Below are 21,570 nucleotides of genomic sequence, written 5' to 3'. Positions count from 1 at the left end.
GGGGTACACCAGAATTGGCAGTAAACGACCGCGAAGAAATACCATCTACCACAACAACACAGCTACGATCTGCCAAGTAAGATCTCACCCAAGATAGCATACTAGAATGGAAGCCGAAGCCAGCAAGTTTAGATATTAGTAATGAATGGTTGACTTTGTCAAAAGCCTTCGAAAAATCGGTATAGATAGTATCAACTTGCGCCCTATCAGAAAATACTGCTAGATTAGTTACAGTTGATCTGCCAGGCATGAATCCATGCTGTTTAGGTGAAATCAAGGTCTTTACTGCGAAGAATATTTTATCCTTAACTACAATTTCAAACAATTTCGAGACAGTGGAAAGTTTAGAAATAGGACGGTAGTTGGCAACATTACTTTTATTACCACTCTTGAATATCGGGGTAATAGACGTTACCTTCCAAGCGTTTATGAAATCTCCATTCCTGAGAGATTTATTAAAAATTAATAAGATTGGATACGCAACTGCTGCAATATTTTTAAACAAAAAAGAACAGAACCCATCTTCATCCATTTGCACTGACGACTTGATCACCGAGATGCCACAAATGACATCTTCAAGAGTCAGGGACAATTGACCAAAATTAATAGGGGTGTCATTTTCCGTATCTAGTTCCTCGGTGAGAAACGTCCCAGTCTCAAAATTCGCCCCGAAAAAATCAGCAAAGAGGTTGACAGCTTCGCCGAGGGAATGCGCAGATTTTCCATTGTAAGAAACTTATTTGGGCTATATATCTAAAAGATGGGAGAATACCTATAGTTGTTGTTGTTGTTGTAGCAATGCTCGCCCCACCTAATAGCCGCGACCGATCACAAATTGTCATCAATATCCTCTAACGGGAGTCCAAGGAAACTTGCCGTTTCAACAGGGGTGGACCATAAGGAAATGGGTGTTAGAGGCGTTGGTTCCACATTACAATTAAAGAGATGGTTGGTGTCATGTGGGGACACATTGCAAGCAGGGCATACATTTTGTATGTCGGGGTTGATTCTGGATAGGTAAGAGTTTAACCTGTTACAGTATCCAGAACGAAGTTGAGCAAGAGTGACACGCGTTTCCCTGGGGGTATGCGTTCCTCTTCTGCGAGTTCTGGATATTTTTCTTCAAGTACTGGATTCACCGGGCAATTCCCGACATAAAGGTCCGACGCCTGTCTATGGAGTTCACCAAGGACCTGCTTGTGTTTTTCCGCTTCATACGGCTGGGTTCTCAGGTGCCGTATTTCCTTAAAATGCTCACAGAGATGACTCCTTAGGCCCCTATGCGGTGCTGGTTCGTCAATCAGATGTCTGTTGGGATGCCCAGGTTTCTGGGTATTCAACAGCAACTGTTTGGTCAGCATCTCATTTCTCTCCCTGATGGGGAGTATTCTCGCCTCATTATGCAGATGGTGTTCTGGGGACATAAGAAGACAGCCCGTGGCGATTCTGAGAGCAGTATTTTGGCAGGCCTGTAGTTTCTTCCTTCGGCTGGCTAATTGCTTTGTATGTGGTCAAGAGCGTTTCTTTATCTTTTCCCCAGGTACTGCCAGCAAGGGATTTGAGGATTTTATTACGGCTCTGAATTCTTGGAACAATTGCGGTTGCGTGCGCACCAAAATGTAGATCCTGATCAAACGTCACACCCAAGATTTTGGGGTGTAGGACAGTCGGTAGCGTAGTGCCATCGACGTGGATGTTCAATATGGTCGACATTTGGGGCGTCCATGTTGTAAATAAGGTCGCGGAAGATTTAGTCGGTGACAATGCCAAGTTTCGCGAGGCGAAAAAACTGGAGAGATCAGGGAGATAGCCGTTTATTTTATTGCATAGCTCATCGATCTCTGGGCCTGGGCCTGTGGCCATTATTGTGCAGTCATCGGCGTAGGAAACGATTGTGACTCCTTCTAGTGGTGAAGGTAGCTTAGATATGTAGAAATTAAACAAAAGCGGGGATAGGACACCACCCTGTGGCACCCCTTGTTTAATTCTCCTTTGTTTTGATGTTTCGTTTCTGAATTGCACCGATGCCTGCCGACCACCCAGATAATTTGCGGTCCACCTTTTAAGACATGGGGGAAGGGTAGACCCTTCCAGGTCTTGCAGTAACGAGCCATGGTTGACCGTATCAAAAGCTTTTGATAGGTCTAACGCTACGAGTACTGTTCTATGGTGGGGATATTGACTCAAACCGCAATTTATCTGGGTGCTAATGACATTTAGCGCGGAGGTAGTGCTATGGAGTTTTCTGAAGCCATGCTGATGAGGGGCTAGCTGCAAATGTGCTTGGAAATAAGGGAGCAAAATGGCTTCAAGCGTCTTTGCCACTGGCGATAGGAGAGATATCGGACGGTATGACTCACCTACGTTAGCTGGTTTCCCAGGCTTTAGTAGCGGGACCACCTTGGCCATTTTCCATTTCTGGGGTATGACAAAGGTGGACAGACAGGTTGAAGACATGCGCTAAACATTTGAAACCCTCTTTCCCTAGATTTTTAAGCATCGGCATGGCTATGCCGTCTGGGCCCACTGCTTTGGATGGTTTAGCGCGACCAATGGCGTCCTCAACCTCTCTAGCGGTGATGGCAATTTGTGACGCGCTGAGTTTGTGTTTATGTGCGTGTCTATTGGCTCTCCGTCTATCTTTGTCGACCGTAGGATGCATTATATATTTTCGGCAGAAAGCGCTCGCGCATTTTTTCGCATCCGACAGCACCTTATCGCCAAAGGCGATGGAAACTTTGTCTTTGTGCTTAGTCGGATTCGATAGGGACTTTACGGTGGACCAAAGTTTACCTACACCGGTAGAGAGGTTACAACCTCTTAGGTGCTCTTCCCATTTCGCCCGCTTGTGTTCGTCCACAAGCAATCTGATGCGTTGGTTTATATCCCTTATTTGGGGGTCGCCTGGATCAAGCTGTCTTATAAGGTCGCGTTCCCTCGCTAAGCTCGCGGCCTCTGCCGGGAAGTGGGGCCGGATTTCGGAAATTCTCCCGGCGGGAATGAAATGTGCCGAGGCGGATTCAATGACCTTACGGAAGGCACGCTCCCCTTGGCGAGCATCAGTCGGGATAGGGAGGGCAGCAAAGCTGCTGTCGGTTGCAGATTTATATTCTTCCCACTTTCCTTTTTTGAAGTTTATGAAAGTGCGTTTTTCGGTGACGATGAAGTCGGCGGTACGCTCGAACGAAATAAGTATGGGCAGGTGGTCGGATGCCAATGTTACCATCGGCTGCCAGTTGACGCAGTTTACGAGTTCTGCGCTCACGATTGAGATATCTGGCGAGCTATGACAGCTTCCTACCATACGTGTGGGGGCGTCTCCGTTTATTGTGCAGAACGTCGTTTCGTCTATTTGATCCGCCAACATCTCACCCCTACTGTCCGCCCGCAAGTTTGAGTGCCATAGGTCGTGATGGGCATTGAAATCGCCTAAGATAATCCGATTGTTGCCAGTGAGTAAGGCCTCGATATTAGGGCGGTATCCACTGGGGCAACAGGTGACAGGAGGGATGTAGATGTTGATGATTTCTAGATTTGCATCGCCTGACCGGACAGATAGGCCTTGACGTTCTAAGACATTGTCCCTGCGGTCGATGCCAGGATCAAATATATGATATTGCACAGAGTGGTGTATAATAAACGCGAGGGCGCCTCCATTTCCGCTCTCGCGGTCTTTCCTGTGGACATTATAACCAGAGCAGGTCTGCAATGCAGATCTTGCTGTGAGTTTAGTCTCTTGAATCGCAGCAATGCGGATGTTGTGCCGCTTCATGAAATCGACTATCTCCGTAATCTTCCCAGTTAGTCCATTACAGTTGAACTGCAGAATTCTGAAGTGCATGAGGGGTGACGCCGCCACTCTAGGGGTAAGTGACGGGTGACTACGCCTAGGTTGTGGAAGGCCAGGACGCAATTGCTGTTGTGGCCTTGGGACTGGGCGCCCTTGGGCAAGCAATGGGGTACCCGGATGATTTGGGTTTGCGACATGGCGCGATGAAACCCGTCGAGGGGTTGCCGTCGCGGACACCAGAACATCTAGGAAAGTGGCACCACCCAAGGCAGGAGCTGCATTGAGCGGATGTCGCAAACCTATATATTCTGTGCTGGCAGACGGTGCAAACGGAGGCAGGGACTAAGAGTCTGTTTCCCTGACCTGCACGATTGCTGACAGAAAAGAGGGGGGGAGAAGAAGACGGGGGCAGGGGCTGATGCTCAGCATTGCTACCAGCTCTACTACGAAGGTAGTAGTTATGAGTGGTATCAGCTGTTTGAGTTGTTGGCGCCGTGGGGCGCGAGCAGCAGCGGGTACTTGTTGTGGCTTGCTGAGCAGCGAAGCTGCTGGAAGGTAGTGGGGATACGCTTAGGCGTAGACTACGGGACGCCCTTGGGCGTGAGCAGCAAGGAGCCACAAAAGATTTATAAAAGTTACGTGGACGTCGGGTTTTGGGATCAAGCCCAGAACAACCTGTCCGATGCAACCATCCCTTGCACGAGACACACTGAACAGAGTATGACCGTCCTAAAAAGATTATTTTCTTGCAAATGCAGCAAAACCATTTCTCAGGACCGGGGTCAGGAGACGGACCCGGATTGGGTTCGATACCTTCCCGGAGTAAGAGAATATGTAGCAGTCCTGCTGCAAGGAGCTGCTGGGAGGATGACAATTTGTGGGAGAGACGAAACGAATTAAATGGGGTCACACTGAAATGACAGTCCTTGGTCGGGAAAAATCCCGAGTCGCTCCGGTACATAGAACCGACTGCCTTGGGAAGCGCCTATACCTATAGTCAAAGTGTTCAGTGATTGGATATATTCCATAGCTGACGCCGCTAGCCAAGTCGTGTCACCTACCATAGAAAAATGCTTCAGTAAACACTCATCAACAAAGTTACTCAGCTATACGAACGTGTGTTGTTGTTGTTGTAGCGATAAGGTTGCTCCCCGAAGGCTCTGGGGAATGTTATCGATGTCATGGTCCTTTGCCGGATACAGATCCGGTAGGCTCCGGTACCACAGCACCATTAAGGTGCTAGCCCGACCATCTCGGGAACGATTTATGTGGCCACATTAAAACTTCAGACCATCCACTCCCTCCCCACCCCACCCCCAAGTTCCATGAGGAGCTTGGGGTCGCCAGAGCTTCGTCTGTTAGTGAAACAGGATTCGCCGCGGATAGGTGAGGTTGACAATTGGGTTTGGAGAAGCTATATATTGCGCTGCCAACGTGAAGGGTTGCGCTACACAGCCTCTTGAATCTGGTATTTTAGTCGCCTCTTACGACAGGCATACCTACCGCGGGTATATTCTGACCCCCTGTTGTTGTTGTTGTAGCGATTAGGTTACTCCCCGAAGGCTTTGGGGAGTGTTATCGATGTGATGGTCCTTTGTCGGATACAGATCCGATACGCTCCGGTAACACAGCACCATTAAGGTGCTGGCCCGACCATCTCGGGAACGATTTATATGGCCACATTGAACCTTCAGGCCATCCCTCCCTCCCCACCCCCAAGTTCCATGACCCCCTAACCCGCTGGGGTACGTGTGTCTTATGTAAAAGTGAAGCGCACAAAATTCAAAGTTGTGGTGAGTTCCAATCGTTGGGTTTGGAAGCCAAATGGAACCTAGTGAAGGAGAATAAGGTGTGTCGCCAATGGCCAAATCTTCATCGTAGAAAATTTTTTTTTCCAACAAACAATGCGGCATCAATGGCTCCACGGCCAAACATCATCCATTATTGCATAAGTGCACAAATTCGGCACCCGAACGGAGTGAAATAGTGAACGCTCATAGCGAAGAAAATGGGTCGCACTTTAGATTCTGTCGATAGGAATTTACTGAAATGGTGTCTATCGACACGTTTGCGTCCCTTGACGAGGTCTCTCTAGTGACATTAATTGAGCAGACATTCTTTAATAAATTGCGCTGGAAGGTAAAAGTGAACCATTAAAGTTGCAATGGACGGATACTACGCGATGTGAGGACGATTCGGCCAAGAGCAATGATGAGGTGTCCAGCGTTCAAGCTGAGTCACGGTTCATGCTATACGATGTCCATACAGTCAATAATCTTGGTTTGCCTACACAGTCGTTGAACTTCGATAACATCACCAAGGTAAATCCTTATCTAAAAGGTTTGCCAGTGCAATCATATACAGAAGCCTAACCAATGATTTTAATTGGGCTAAATAACTGGAGAGTAGCGGTACCTTTGAAGATACCAGAAGGCGGGCGTAGTCAACCTATCGCAACTAAAATGCATGCCTTAAAATATACGCACATGTGAGTCTCAAAGACGCTGAAGTTCTAAACGAAGAAGTAAAAAGTTGAAAGGCAAAAAAAGAATAATATTTTATCAGCCGATAATAAAAGAGCCATGAGTGTTCGCGAGAAAACAGCCGTAAAAATAAATCAGCAATTTGAAATTGGTTTGATATGAAAAAACGAGAAATTGCAAATGTCCGAAATTTGCGAGGTCGCGTGTCACCGATTAAAGTGCCTTCAAAGAAAATTCCATAAAGATCCCATACTGCAGCTAACAATGCAAACGGAAATCGACAAGTTAATTTCCAAGGGTTATGCACGAAAGGTATCGAGCAAAAAAATGTCTACGCATGAAGGTCCAGTATGGTATCTTCCAATTTCCGAATAAACTCTGAAAAGTTCGACTAGTCTGGGATGTAGCAGCCAAATCCCATAGAAAGTGCCTCAACGACTTTTTAATTAGTGGGCCAGATTTACTAACCCCACTTTTCAACATTTTAATCGAGTTTCGTGTTGGACAAATAGTGATTTGCGGCGATAAGCCGAAATGTTTCATCGCATTCAAGTGAAAGATGAAGATATGCACGCACAACGTTTCTTGTGGCTTGACAACGACGACAATCAATGTAAGCAGCGTGTGTATGTGAAGAAGGCTCTAATATTTGACATTAGCTGCGCACCCTGCATAGCGTATTTTGTACGCAACAAAAATGCTGACGCGTTTTGCGACCTATACCCTCGTGCCGTTAAAGCAGCGAAGAGCTACCACTACATGGAGACTTTATATACAGCGTGGACTCTGAGGAAGAGGCGTTAGAATTGGCGAATACTGTGAAAAATATTCACGCGTCAGGTGGATTTCACATGAGGAATGGGCTACGAATTCTGGTTTTGTAAGAGAGCAACTATGCGATCACGATTCATCTGCGGGAAACTCATTTGGAGCCACAGATAAAATTCTCAGTATGTATTGGGAATCCGATAACGACATTTTTCAGTATAATTGCAGGTTCTCGAGGCTCAAGGGAGACGTTCTTCAAGCTAACGCTTCTCCTACCAAGAGAGAAGTTCTTCAAGTGCTTATGTCGATATTCGACCCACTTGGTTTCTTGTGTCCCTACCCAATTGGGCTGAAAATCCTATTAGAGAATATTTGGCGTTCAGGCCTGAAGTGGGACGACGAACTAAAAGGGGCAAGGTGTCCAAGGTGGCAGTCATGGCATTCAAATTTACATAAAATATTGTCTACCGCCATTCCCAGATGTTACTCTGAGCTTCTGAAAATTGCTCAGAGCATCCAGTTGCATACGTTTGTAGATGCGGGTGAAAACACTTACGCCGCAATATGTTATTTCCTTATTCAACTTAACGACGATGTCGATGTATCCATTGTAGCCGCCAAATCGAAGGTGACCCCTCTAAAACCGATATCCATACCTCGCTTGGAATTTTATTTATTTATTTAGCGGCCCTAATAGGCACAACTAATGTGACTCAATGGAATTGGGTTCCATCCAAATTAAACCCAGCCGATTTGGCCACAAATCAGGTGTAACAGTTGACGGTATGTGAATTACGGGACCAGCGTTTTTAAGACTCGAGATGCGATTGGTCAACGTGTCCAGGCGTAGGGACAACCGATCAAGAGGAGTTAAGTGAATACAAATCCTTTACAGACAGCCGCTTTGTTGCCCTCCCTATCCCGACTGATGCTCGCCAAGGGGAGCGTGCTTTCCGCAAGGCCATTGAATCCGCCTCGGCTCGCTTTATTCCCGCCGGAGGAATTCCCGAAATTCGGCCTCATTTTCCGGCGGAGGTCGCAAATTTAGCGAGAGAACGTGACCTTATAAGACAGCTCGATGCCGGTGACCCCCCAAATAAGGGATATAAACCAACGCATCAGATTGCTTGTGGATGAACACAAGCGGGCGAAATGGGAGGAGTATCTAAGTAGTTCTAACATCTCTGCCGGTATGGGTAAGCTTTGGTCCACCGTAAAGTTCCTATCGAATCCGTTCAAGCAGAACGAAAAAATGTCCATCGCCTTTGGCGATAAAGTGCTGTCGGATGCGAAAAAATGCGCGAGCGTTTTTTGCCGACAATATATAATGCATTCTACGGTTTACAAAATTAGACGGAGGGCCAACAGACACGCACATAAACATAAATTCAGCGCGTCCCCAATTACCATCACCGCCAAAGAGGTTGAGGATGCCATCTGTCAAGCTAAACCATCTAAAGCAGTGGGCCCAGACGGCATAGCTATGTCGATGCTTAAAAGCCTAGGAAAAGAGGGTTTCAAATATTTAGCACATGTCTTCAACCTGTCTCTTTCCACCTTTGTCATTCCCGAAAAATGGAAAATGGCCAAGGTGGTCCCGCTACTAAAGCCTGGGAAACCAGCTAACATAGAAGAGTCATATCGCCCGACATCTCTCCTATCGCCAGTAGCCAAGACGCTTGAAGCCATTTTGGTCCCCTATTTCAAAGCAAATTTGCAACTAGCCTGTCATCAGCGTGGCTTTAGAAAACTTCATAGCACAACCACCGCGCTAGATGCCATTAGCACCCAGATAAGTTGCGGTTTAAATCAAAACCCCCACCATAGAACAGTACTCGTTGCGCTAGACCTATCCAAAGCTTTTGATACGGTCAACCATGGCCCGTTACTGCAAGAGCTGGAAAGGTCTACCCTTCCCCCAAGTCTTAAAACGTAGACCGCAAATTATCTGGATGGCAGGCATCGGTGCAATTTAGAAACGCAACATCAAAACCAAGAAGAATTAAACAAGGGGTGTCACAGGGTGGTGTCCTATTCCCACTTTTGTTTAACTTCTACATATCAAAGCTACCTTCGCCACCAGAAGGAGATACTATCGTTTCCTACAACGATGACTGCACAATAATGGCCACAGGCCCAGGCCTACAGGTCGATTTGCAATAAAATAAACGTCTACCACCCTGATTTCTCCAGTTTTTTCACCTCGCGAAACCTGACATCACCGACTAAATCATCGGCGACCTTATTTACAACATGGACGTCCCAAATGTGTCCCGCAGCGGGTTAGGGGGTCAGAATATACCCGCGGTAGGTATGCCTGTCGTAAGAGGCGACTAAAATACCAGATTCAAGGGGCTGTGTAGCGCAACCCTTCAGGTTGCCAGCGCAATATATAGCTTCTCCAAACCAAATTGTCAACCTCACATATCCGCGGGGAATCCTGTTTCACTAACAGACGAGGCTCTGGCGACCCCAAGCTTCTCATGGAACTTGGGGGTGGGAGGGAGGTATGGGCTGAAGGCTTAATTTGGCTACATAAATCGTTCCCGATATGGTCGGGCTAGCACCTTAATGGTGTTGTGTTACCGGAGCGTGCCGGATCTGTATCCGGCAAAGGACCATCACATCGATAACACTCCCCAAAGCCTTCGGGGAGCAACCGTATCGCAACAACAACAACAACAACGTCCCAAATGTCGACCATTCTTAACATCCACGTCAATGGCACTACGCTACCGACTGTCTTACACCCCAAAATCTTGGGTGTGACGTTCGATCAGGATCTACATTTTGATGAGCATGCAGCCGCAATTGTACCGAAAATCCAGAGCCGTAATAAAATCTTCAAATCTCTTGCTGGTAGTACTTGAGGAAAAGATAAAGAAACGCTTATTACCACTTACGAAGCAATTGTCCAGCCGATTGCATGCTATACCTCCCCGATATGGTCGCGAAACCTAGACACTACCCACTGGAAGTAGCCACAGGCCTGCCAAAATACTGCCCTCAGAACCGCCGCGGGTTGTCTTATGTCCCCAGAACGCCATCTACATAATGAGGCGAGAATACTCCCCATCAGGGAGAGAAATGAAACGCTAACCAAACAGTTCCTGTTGAATATCCAGAAACCTGGACATCCCAACAGACATCTGATTGATGAGCCAACACCGCGCAGGGGCTTAAGGAGTCATTTCCGTAAGCATGAGGAAATACGGCACCTACGAACACAGCCGTATGAAGCCAAAAAACACAAGCAGGTCCTCAGTGAACTCCACAAACAGGCGTCGGTCCTCTACGTCAGGAATTGCCCGGTGAATCGTGTACTCAAAGAACAATACCCTAAACTTGCAGAAGAGGAACGCACACTCCCTAGGGAAACGCGAGTCACTCTAGCACAACTTCGATCTGGATACTGTAACAGGTTAAACTCTTACCTATCCAGAATCAACACCGACATACAAAATGTATGCTCTGCTTGCAATATGTCCCCACATGACACCAACCATCTCTTCAATTGTAATGTGGAACCAACGCCTCTAACGCCCCTCTCATTATGGTCCACCCCTGTTGAAACAGCAAGTTTGCTTGGACTCCCGTTAGAGGATATTGATGAAAATTTGTGATCGGTCACACCCATTGGATGGGGCGAAGCACTGCTACAACAACAGGAGTTACGTAATAGACTTTTACGTATCAATGTGGCAAAATGTTTTTCATTGAACGTCGAATACTTCTCATGTTGGAGACGAATCTATAGAGCACTATCGCAATTTTTGTTATACATCGAAAAGCTAAAGTTAAAAGTACGTAATGGAAAATTTAGAGACGAAGCGCATACAAAAATCAAAAAATATCTTATTCAAATACGCCTAAGAGAGCAAATTTTCTGATGATCAAACCAATCGACGGAAGCAGCAAGCTGAAACAACTAAATATTTTACTAAACGAAGATGGAGTAATACGTGCGTTCTATATAAGGTTCGAAGTAATTGCCAATATTGTAAAAATGAAGCAACGGCACCCAGTCTGCCGCAAATGGCTTGCCTACCGAAAGCAAGATTGACGAGTTTTGAATGCCCATTTATGTATGTGGGTATTGGCTTTTTCGGTCCATTGTATGCAACCGTGGGCAGGCGCAAGTAAAAAAGATGGGTTGTTCTGTTTACGTGTATGACCCTGCGAGTGATGCATATAGAAGTGACTCGCAGTCTTGACACCAATTCGTGCATCATGTGTATTCAGAACTTCATCGTCGTCGCGGATCCCCGAAAGAAGTTTACACGGATATTGGCACCGACTTCAAGGCTGTAGAGAAAATTATACGTGAAGAATATCAAAACCTACGGCAAGTCTCATCCAAGAACGACTATATTAAATGGCGATTGAACGCTAAGATGTGCCCTATGTGTAGTTGAGTTTATCATAAACTGACGACCATTAACATTCGTGGCTCTAGAATCATGTGACGGCGAATCACTCACCCCAAACAATCTTGGCTGCCGCTGGTAATAAGCCTCTAGTGGAGCCTGACAACAACCTTCGACATAGCTGGCATCAAACCCGAAAGTTCGCAAATCATTTCTGGCGAAGACGGTTACGTGAATATGGGTCATTTTTGGTGTGACGTAGCAAGTGGTTTAACAAGGTCAAGCTGGAGTCTGTAGGTGATACAGTCATATTAGCCGACGATTCACTACCTCGAAACAGCTGGCCGAAAGGTGTAATCATTGAAGTAATGATAGCCAAAGACGGCCAAGTCCGTCGTGTCAAGGTTAAAACCAGTACAGGTGTGCTTGAAAGGCCTGCTACCAAAGTAGCCGTCTGGACGTCGGCATAACTCAGGATGACAAGCTCGTGGATACCTAATTCCCTTGCAAATGGGGGAATGTTGCCGCCGCCACTGCTTTATTTACTTGTATTAGCTAAGAGTTATCATATGTCTTCCTTTACCTTTACTTATTTGCATACGATACATGAACTTCATCCATGTTCTACGTATGTAAGTATGTAGGTATATACATACATACATATGTACGTATTAATCTCTCTTCTACGGTAAAATCATATTAATATATCTTGTGATTTACGGTAAAATCAATCGGTCAAAAAATTATTAAAAAGACATTGTACACTAGAATAATTGAACCATTGTTTACTATATAGTTTGGCAGCTTAAGTAGAGGTTATGTTGCGAATAGAGTGGAAGGCAGTGGACTAGGCAGTCGAATGTCATATAATGAAGGAATGGTGTTCGGAGATTTTTCAAAGTTAAAAAAAAATGATAAAAGCTTTAATATAAATAAAATTATTGTTTTAATAACAACAAAAACGCCATATATATTCTGTATACATAAATTTGTAAGGATTATCTCACCTTAAAATTTGAATTAAATAATCTAAAGTTTTTTTTTTGAAACTGAGTCGAGAACTGTGCGTGTGAATGTGCGAATTTTCACCGATCAGCTGTTATACTGTTTTCACACAGAAACTTATTGATCTCATTTCACCTGCTAATGAAATCGTAAATTTTTTGCTTTCACACAGAAGTAATTGCTCGATTAGTATGAACGATGAGACAGACAATCATGGCGGAACGATACAAGGTGAGAGCATGGTGACATACCTACAAACAAAAAAAATTTCATGTACTTGTAAATTCGATGGACAAATGTCAAAATCGTAGTTGATGTATCAAATCAAATAAAAAAGGTTATAATCAGCTGTTCGATGCGGCCAACTTGTATCGTTCCGCCATGCAGACAATGACATTTACTTTGACAAATGACATTTTTAAGCACTGAACACACCAAAAACTAAGAAGCGGAACGCGGCCAACAGAGTTGCATTGTGCTTTTGACTTCATTAGGCATTCGATTAGCTACTAATGAAATAATTATAGATTCGAATTTTGTAGGGAAGATTGAGCTCAATAAGCGTCTTAATGTAAAAAACTGCCTTTATTATTCAATAAGCCGTCTGTGTGAAATTAGTATTAGTTGCGCTACTTGGTAAAATTTACAATGAATTGAACATTGTTATTTGTCAAGCGGTGGTGAACATATTGTTTTAAAGCTTATTTACACTTACTTACTTAATTATCCTATCTTAATAAAACGTGAATGCTGTTAAAAATTGTTTTTCTTTCTGCTTGACATAAAAGCAAGGTTACATCTGTACTCAAAGAACAATATCCAAAACTAGCAGACGGGAAACGCACTCTCCCTAGGGAAACGCGAGTAACTCTAACTCAACTTCGATCTGGATACTGTAACAGGTTAAACTCTTACCTATCCAGAATCAACCCCGATATACAGAACATATGTCCTGCTAATAATGTGTCCCCACATGACACCAACAATCTCTTTAACTGCATTGTGGAACCAACGCCTCTAACACCCCGCTCATTATGGTCCACCACTGTTGAAACAGCAAGTTTCCTTGGACTCCCGTTAGAGGACATTGATGACAATTTGTGATCGGTCGCACCTAATGGATGGGGCGAAGCACTGCTACAACAACAACAACAACAGGGCGAGAAGTGTCAAATGCGATTCCATTTTGTAATAATTACTTCACCTGTCTGATTTGATTGCGTCATGAGTAGTAGTACATATATAGCTTTGTCAATGCCTATCGAACTCGATTTTCGTTTTTTTGTTATTGAAGTCAATGAAAAATCAGGTGATCGGTTCTATTTGCAATTTTGACGTCTATGCAGAAGTTATCACACTTGTCTTATCCACAATGATTGAAGGGTTTTACGTATTCTGCATCATTTTAATATTAATTAATATATTAAATTAAAAAATAAATAAACATTTTGGGTATAATTAAAGTCGTCGTTTCATGATGGAAAGCAGCCTATGTGGTTTCATGAAGAATGTTTTTTCAAAAAACAACGTCCCTGTACAATCGGTGATATTGAAAATTTTGAAAATATTCGGTTTGAACATCAAGAAAAAATCAAGAAAAGCCTAGGTAAGTCCAGAACCATAGTGGTGGAGGTCATGTAAGTTTGACTACTTTACATGAAGTGAGCTGAGGTAGTCAGCTAAATCACAGATCATGACTTCTTTTCTGACTATAAACTAACCTTTGAGGTTTGGTTAGGTTAGGTTGAACTGGTCGAGTGGTAGTGCCGCTGTGAAGAAATTTACAAAGTTTAATCGAAACAGCTGTCGCGTTGTCCGTACTGATGTCAAGTTGTTTAAATTTTTTCCCAAATACATAATAAAGTAAATCTTTCTGTTCCTTGACTTGTATAACTGCTGTTGAGTCAGCTAATAATTATTCTTCAAAGTCAATATACTTTCATACTTCCACTCCTAAATTTCGTCGAGTGCCATAAATCGCAAATTTACTTAACTAAAAGTACAAAGTTGTATTTAGCCATGACGGGGTTTGGTCGCGAATGTTTGTCGACAAGTCGATCATCGCAGGATTGCGATAGCAGATGTAGGAAGTTAGAGCTGCAGGAAGAAACGGTTGAGGACGTTCAGTATTCGTATCCGCCAGGTAAGGCTCCAGCCATTAATGGTGGCAGAGTTGCAAGATTTAGGCAGCAATTCAGCTAGGTCCTAGAAAACTTATAGGATTTGCCACAACATAAGTCCCGGCAACTGATTGGAGTTTTAACGTTCGGTCGTCAAACAAATTCAGGTAACACCATTAACACACTCAGTCTACATATGTGAGATCTTATTGGCCGGCTAGTTCAACCTAACCTTCACCGAAATATATTAATAAGGAAAAGTTGTATGCGTGAAAAAGGGAATTTATAGTTTGGGACACATTACATTCGTTTTATCATTGTTAAAAATGTAGATTTCACGCTTTTGTCAAGACTTAAAGGCATTTTCTAATTACAGACATTTGCATACTATGAAGCTATGTCTCGTATGTATTTCCCTAAAATCAACTAGCCTTTTCCTGATTAAAAACCCTGATGGGTACGTGTGGGGCCGTACGTTGCGTCATCAAGCAAACTTCTATTAGTAGGTACACGCATATATCCGAGTAAACGAGTAAGTTTTGGCAAGATCGCTTGATTTCTGCTTTCCGGTACGGGATGTTGGTGACTTTCTAAATATTGACGTAACGTTGATGCTGGAGCACTTTTCAATCCTTTATGAGTGGTGAAGTATGTTATTATATCTGTCACAATTAACGAAAATCTGACACATTTTCCTTAAAATTTTATTTCGAATATGTTTTTTCTACTTCATTATTAACTCACATTTCACTCATTCAAACAACTTTCTAAAACACAACTAATGTAATGTGCCAAAATTTTTTTGAGGAAAATTTTCTCATAAGATGCATGGAAAAATGGAACAATGTCAACACTCCACTAACTTTGTGTGGCAAGTTATAGGTGCCGCCATACATTGAACTCGTTTATCAAAGCGCATAAGTAATTCACCAAGGTGTTAGGGTTTTTTATAACACGCTTATATTAGCTTCACTCGTATGTATGCTTGTTTGTTCTAGGCTAGGCCCGCAAAGGAGAGTTATACCCAATTATTGAAGACTCGCGGCAGTGGTTAAATAACTAGCTACAAAACGAGTTGTGCTTAATAGCGGGGACACGCACCTCTGTACTATGGTGCTTGTCATTTCATAATAAATTTAGCAAACAACGCAAATTAAAATATATTACTGGGCTACTGAGCTGGTCTAATTGTCTGCTGGGTTTGCTCAGTTATTTACCTTTTTAATACAAGTTACGGTGCACTTTCCAACATAGAAAACCATACAATAACAAATACATGCTAATGTTGTTTATTGCTTTGAACATTACTGCAATTTCAATGCATAACGGCATAATTGTATGATTTTGCGGTTCTTTCATTGTGCACACATTTGTATTTATACAGGGACCAAATTGAACAGCAGGACAGTTATCGAAAAGAAGACGAATCGAGTGGTCAGCAAGAGCAGCAATTTTTTTAACGCGTCATGTCAAGTTAATATTGCCTTTTAAATCTGTTGTATTTTATTTTAAGTTTTACCGTGTTAATTAAATGTAATCTAAATACATAAAAAACTTTCGCCTTTTATTTAAAGTCGTCGACAGTGCTATTAACATCAAATATCTAAGGGGATTGTACATACTAAATACTAAAACGACACAATATTTGCATGTTTTTTTAGCTTTTTTAAACTATATTTATTTTAAAGTATAAGCTACCCTCATTAGGGTAGGCACCTTTTCGTTGGTGTTAGGGCTTAGCCGATCTCCATAGCGCCCGACTATGAGGCGGAGCTGTTTAGGACTGGCATCTACGCCGTTTCGTCTCATAGGAGGGCGGCGGAATGTCGGTGACCAAGAAATGCCAACCCCCGAATCCATGCGGACCGTGCATATTGGTCGATTTGCAGCCAGGCGATAAATTCGGCTGTATTCGAACGGAGCCTTCCCGATACCGGGCCACCTCGGGAAGTATTGATGGCCTTACCACAGTAAGGGGCGCTGCTGTTGCTGACGGTTCTTTCCCCGTATATAATACTGGACCGCTGAGCCCGCCTTGTCGGGCAGGTGGTCGTACGACCAAGATGAACGACTCATTACCAAATTGCAATAAGGAGGGTGATAAGAGGAGGACTGAGTCGCAAGCCAAGGACGACAAATACGCATTAAGCGATGCGTCGGACTCGGGGAGCGAGAGTAGTGCTGAATCAATGTACTCCGTGTTGGAAAAGCAGCCAAATGAAAACGGAGTAGAAGATTGGATATGGGCGGACGAGTGCATGCCGACGGTTGGAATCTAAGTGTTCTTTGCCCAGTCCACAAGAACGGGGATACTGCAGAATGCACCAACTATCGTGGAATCAGCCTTCTTGATATCGCATATAAGGTCCTTTCAAGTGTATTGTGCGAAAGATTGAAGCCCACCGTGAACCGGCTGATTGGACCTTATCAGTGCGGCTTTAGGCCTGGTAAATCTACCATCGACCAGATTTGCACAATGCGCCAAATCCAGAGCAGTCGCATAGACAAGACAAGTCGGCCCCAATAGCGAGGTAGCAACTACCTCGAAAGCTGCGAGTCAGAGGGAAGTTCCAACTACGGAAGTAGGAGATAAGCCAAAGGGAGATAACGCTAAGACTGGCTTTCTCGGACGAAGGGAGTTAAAGCTAAGACTCCGGCTTTCTCGGAGGTGCCAAAGGGAGTTAACACTAAGACTCCGGCTTTTCCCGAGAAGATGAGTGATGTGGCAAGGCAGTCACAGACTGTGGCGAGGGTTGATCGTAGCAGACAGATGACTACTGAAAGGTCGAGATCTGTAGAAAGGAAGCTTATTAGCTTAATGCTTAAGATGATGCGAGAACAACCAAGTAAGCCCCTTCCAACCTTTGTTTCGAGGGGATGGTATAATGGTGTGTAGATGATAGCGTGCGACAACATCGCGAGCTTGCGGTGGCTGGAGGAAGTGGTTCCAAACCTACAAAGGCAAGGCACGAACGCGCGGTTTTAGGTGGTGGATAAAGCGCAAATTCCCACGGTACCAAAAGTTAGGGTATGGATACCATGCACGATAAAGCCGGAGGATACACTGCGTCTTCTGCAGAATCAGAATCCGAACATACCGACACAGGATTGGAAGGTACATACTGTATCTAGGCCTACGGAGGAAGGCCAGTTCTACATCTTCCATATAAACAAGCAGGCGGAGGATATATTGTACACGCAGCTTGGTACAGGCAAAATTTATATGCGACTCAGGAAAAGAAGTTCCGAGGATAAAAATCCTAACACGCTGGAAGTGGGCGAAGTCGAAAAGGACCTCAAAAGCCTAAGGGAAAAAAGACAGGTGGAGGTAGCCGACGTCAACACGAAGGTGTTAGAAGAGGACCAACAGCCAGATGGTGCTGTGAGTCGCACAGAGGAACACCCGGCACAACAGTTACAAGAGGCTGAAGGGGGTTTCGAACACTCTAAACCAAAAGGGCAAGGGGAGGACGACGACGTCGCTTCCCCAGGCAGTCGGTTCTATGTTTCGGAGCGACTCGCGACGGTGCCACTTTCCTAGATGTTCTGGTCTCCGCGATGGAAACCCGCCGACGGGTTTCATTGCGCCATGTTGCCAGGCCGTATACCCAAATACACCGGATACCCCAATGCTTACCTAAGGACGTCCAGTCCCAGGGCCACAACAGCAGTTGCGTCCTAGCCTTCCACAACCCAGGACTTGGTCACCCGTCACTTACTCCCAGAGTGACGACGTCTCCCCCCATGCACTTCAGAATTCTGCAGTTAAACTGTAATGGATTAACTGGGAAGATCACGGAGATAGTCGTTTTCATGAAGCGGCGCAACATCCGCATTGCTGCGATTCAAGAGACTAAACTCAGCAAGATCTGCTCTGCAGACCTGTTCTGGGTATAATCTCCACAGAAAAGATAGCGAGAGCGGAAATGGAGGCGGCCTCGCGTTTATCATACATCACTCTGTGCAATATCATACATTTGATCCTGACATCGGCCGCAGGGACAGTGTCTTAGAACGTCAAGGCTTATCTTTCCGATCAGGCGATGCAAACCTAGAAATCATCAACATCAACATCCCTCCTGCCACCTGTTGCCCCAGTGGATACCGCCCTAATATCAGCGCCTTACTCACTGGCAACAATCGCATTATCACGATCTATGGCATTGAAACTTGCGGGCGGACAGTAGGGGTGATATGTTGGCGGATCAAATAGAAGAAACGACGTTCTGCACAATAAACGGAGACGCCCCCACACGTATGGTAGGAAGCTGTCACAGTTCGACGGATATATCAATCGTGAGCGCAGAACTCGTAAGCTGCGTCAACTGGCAGCCGATGGTAACATCGGCATCCGACCACCTGCCTATACTTATTTCGCTCGAGCGTACCGCATACTTCATCGTCACTGAAAAACGCACTTTCATAAACTTTAAAAAAGGAAAGTGGGACGAATACAAATCCTTTACAGACAACCGCTTTGCTGCTGTCCCTGTCCCGACTGATGCCCGCCACGGGGAGCGTACTTTCCGCAAAGTTATTGAATCCGCCTCGGCTCGCTTCATTCCCGCCGGTAGAATTCCCGAAACTCGGCCCACTTTCCGGCGGAGGCCGAAAATTTAGCGAGAGAACGTGACCTTATAAGACAGCTCGATCCCGGCGACCCCCAAATAAGGGATATAAACCAACGCATCAGATTGCTTGTGGATGAACACAAGCGGGCGACATGGGAGGAGCACCTAAGCGGTTGTAACCTCTCTGCCGGTGTAGGTAAACTTTGGTCCACTGTAAAGTCCTTATCGAATCCGCCTAGGCACAATGACACAGTTTCCATCGCCTTTGGCGATAAAGTGCTGTCGGATGCGAAAAAATGCGCGAGCGCTTTCTGCCGACAATATATAATGCATTCTACGGTCGATAAAGATAGACGGAGGGCCAATAGCCACGCAAATAAACATAAATTCAGCGCGTCACCAATTGCCATCACCGCCAAAGAGGTTGAGGATGCCATCAGTCATGCTAAACCATCCAAAGCAGTGGGCTCAGACGGCATAGCCATGCCGATGCTTAAAAGCCTCGGGAAAGAGGGTTTCAAATATTTAGCACATGTCTTCAACCTGTCTCTTTCCACCTTTGCCATTCCCGAAAAATGGAAAATGGCCAAGGTGGGAAACCAGCTAACAGGAGAGTCATACCACCCGATATCTCTCCTATCGCCAGTAGCCAAGACGCTTAAAGCCATTTTGCTCCCCTACTTCAAAGCAAATTTGCAGCTAGCCTGTCATCAGCATGGCTTCAGAAAACTCCATAGCACCACCACCGCGCTAAATGCCATTAGCACCCAGATAAATTGCGGTTTAAATCAAAACCCCCACCATAGAACAGTACTCGTTGCGCTAGACCTATCAAAAGCTTTTGATACGGTCAACTATGGCACGTTACTGCAAGACCTGGAAAGGTCTACCCTTCCCCCATGTCTTAAAAGGTGAACCGCAAATTATCTGGGTGGTCGGCAGGCATCGGTGCAATTTAGAAACGAAACATCAAAACCAAGAAGAATTAAACAAGGGGTGCCACAGGGTGGTGTCCTATCCCCACTTTTGTTTAATTTCTACATATCTAAGCTACCTTTGCCACCAGAAGGAGTTACTATCGTTTCCTACGCCGATGACTGCACAATAATGGCCACAGGCCCAGGCTCACAGATCGTTGAGCTTTGCAACAGAATATACGGCTACCTCCCTGATCTTTCCAGTTTTTTTCTCTTCGCGAAACCTGGCATTATCACCGACTAAATCCTCCGCGACCTTATTTACAACATGGACGTCCCAAATGTCGACCGTTTTGAACATCCACGCCGATGGAACTACGCTACCGACTGTCCTACACCCCAAAACCTTGGGTGTGACGTTTGATCAGGATCTACATTTTGGAGAGCATGTAGCCACAATTGTACCGAAAATCCAGAGCCGTAATAAAATTCTCAAATCCCTTGCTGGCAGCACTTGGGGAAAAGACAAAGAAACGCTCATTACCACATACAAAGCAATTGGCCAGCCGATTGCATGCTACGCGGTCCCTATATGGTCACCAAGCCTAAAAACTACTCACTGGAAGACGCTACAGGCCTGCCAAAATACTGCACTCAGAACCGCCACGGGCTGTCTTCTTATGTCCCCAGAACATAATCTACATAATGAGGCGAGAATACTCCCCATCAGGGAGAGAAATGAAATGCTAACCAAACTGTTCCTGTTGAATACCCAGAAACCTGGGCATCCCAACAGACATCTGATTGATGAGCCAACACCACCTAGGGGTTAAGGAGTCATCTCCGTAAGCATTTTGAGGAAATACGGCACCTGAGAACTCAGCCCTATGAAGCAAAAAAACACAAGCAGGTCCTCAGTGAACTCCACAAACAGGCGCCGGACCTTTATGCCAGGAATTGCCCGGTGAATCCAGTACTCGAAGAACAGTACCTAAAACTTGCGGAAGAGGAACGCATACTCCCCAGGGAAACGCGAGTCACTCTAGCTCAACTTTTTTCTGGATAGTGTAACAGGCTAAACTCTTACCTATCCAGAATTAACTCCGACATACAAAATGTATGCCCCGCTTGCAATGTGTCCCCACATGACGCCAACCATCTCTTTAATTGTAATGTGGAACCAACGCCTCTAACATCCCTTTCATTATGGTCCACCCCTGTTGAAACAGCAAGTTTCCTTTGACTCCCGTTAGAGGATATTGATGACAATTTGTGATCGGTCGCACCTATTAGGCGGGGCGAAGCACTGCTACAACAACAACAACAGGACGACGACGTCACGACGAAGGTGCTGGAGGGGGACAAACAGCCCAATGGTGCTGCGAGTCCTACAGATAAACCTCCAACACAGTAAAGTGGCGTCGAGCGAACTCTTAACCCTTGCGGAGGGTTCGCTTGACGTGGCGCTGATCCAGGAGCCAAGGCTCTCATCGGCAGGAAATGTTTCTGAACTTAGCGCGCGCGGATTTGGCGTTTACTATCCGCAAAC

The 21,570-nt window shown here is 45.1% G+C and overlaps 1 protein-coding gene across 4 annotated transcripts in view; it reads left to right on the top strand.

Moving 5' to 3' along the window:
• Positions 1 to 21,570, top strand: part of Parp1 (Poly-(ADP-ribose) polymerase) — a 636,927-nt gene that overhangs the window by 134,949 nt on the left and 480,408 nt on the right. The window contains exon 2 of one of the 4 annotated variants that reach the window (XM_067760014.1): positions 13,878 to 14,019. The exons of the other annotated variants lie outside the window; for them this stretch is intronic. Coding sequence (XP_067616115.1) covers positions 13,878 to 14,019 — 142 coding nt within the window. The remainder of the gene's footprint in view (positions 1 to 13,877; positions 14,020 to 21,570) is intronic. 4 annotated transcript variants of the gene reach the window in all.

This window comes from Eurosta solidaginis, chromosome 1 (assembly GCF_040869045.1).
Source record: "Eurosta solidaginis isolate ZX-2024a chromosome 1, ASM4086904v1, whole genome shotgun sequence".
Taxonomy (NCBI): Eukaryota; Metazoa; Arthropoda; class Insecta; order Diptera; family Tephritidae; genus Eurosta; species Eurosta solidaginis.
Note: the sequence above shows the minus strand (reverse complement) of the source record. Positions and strands in the feature narration are given on the sequence as shown.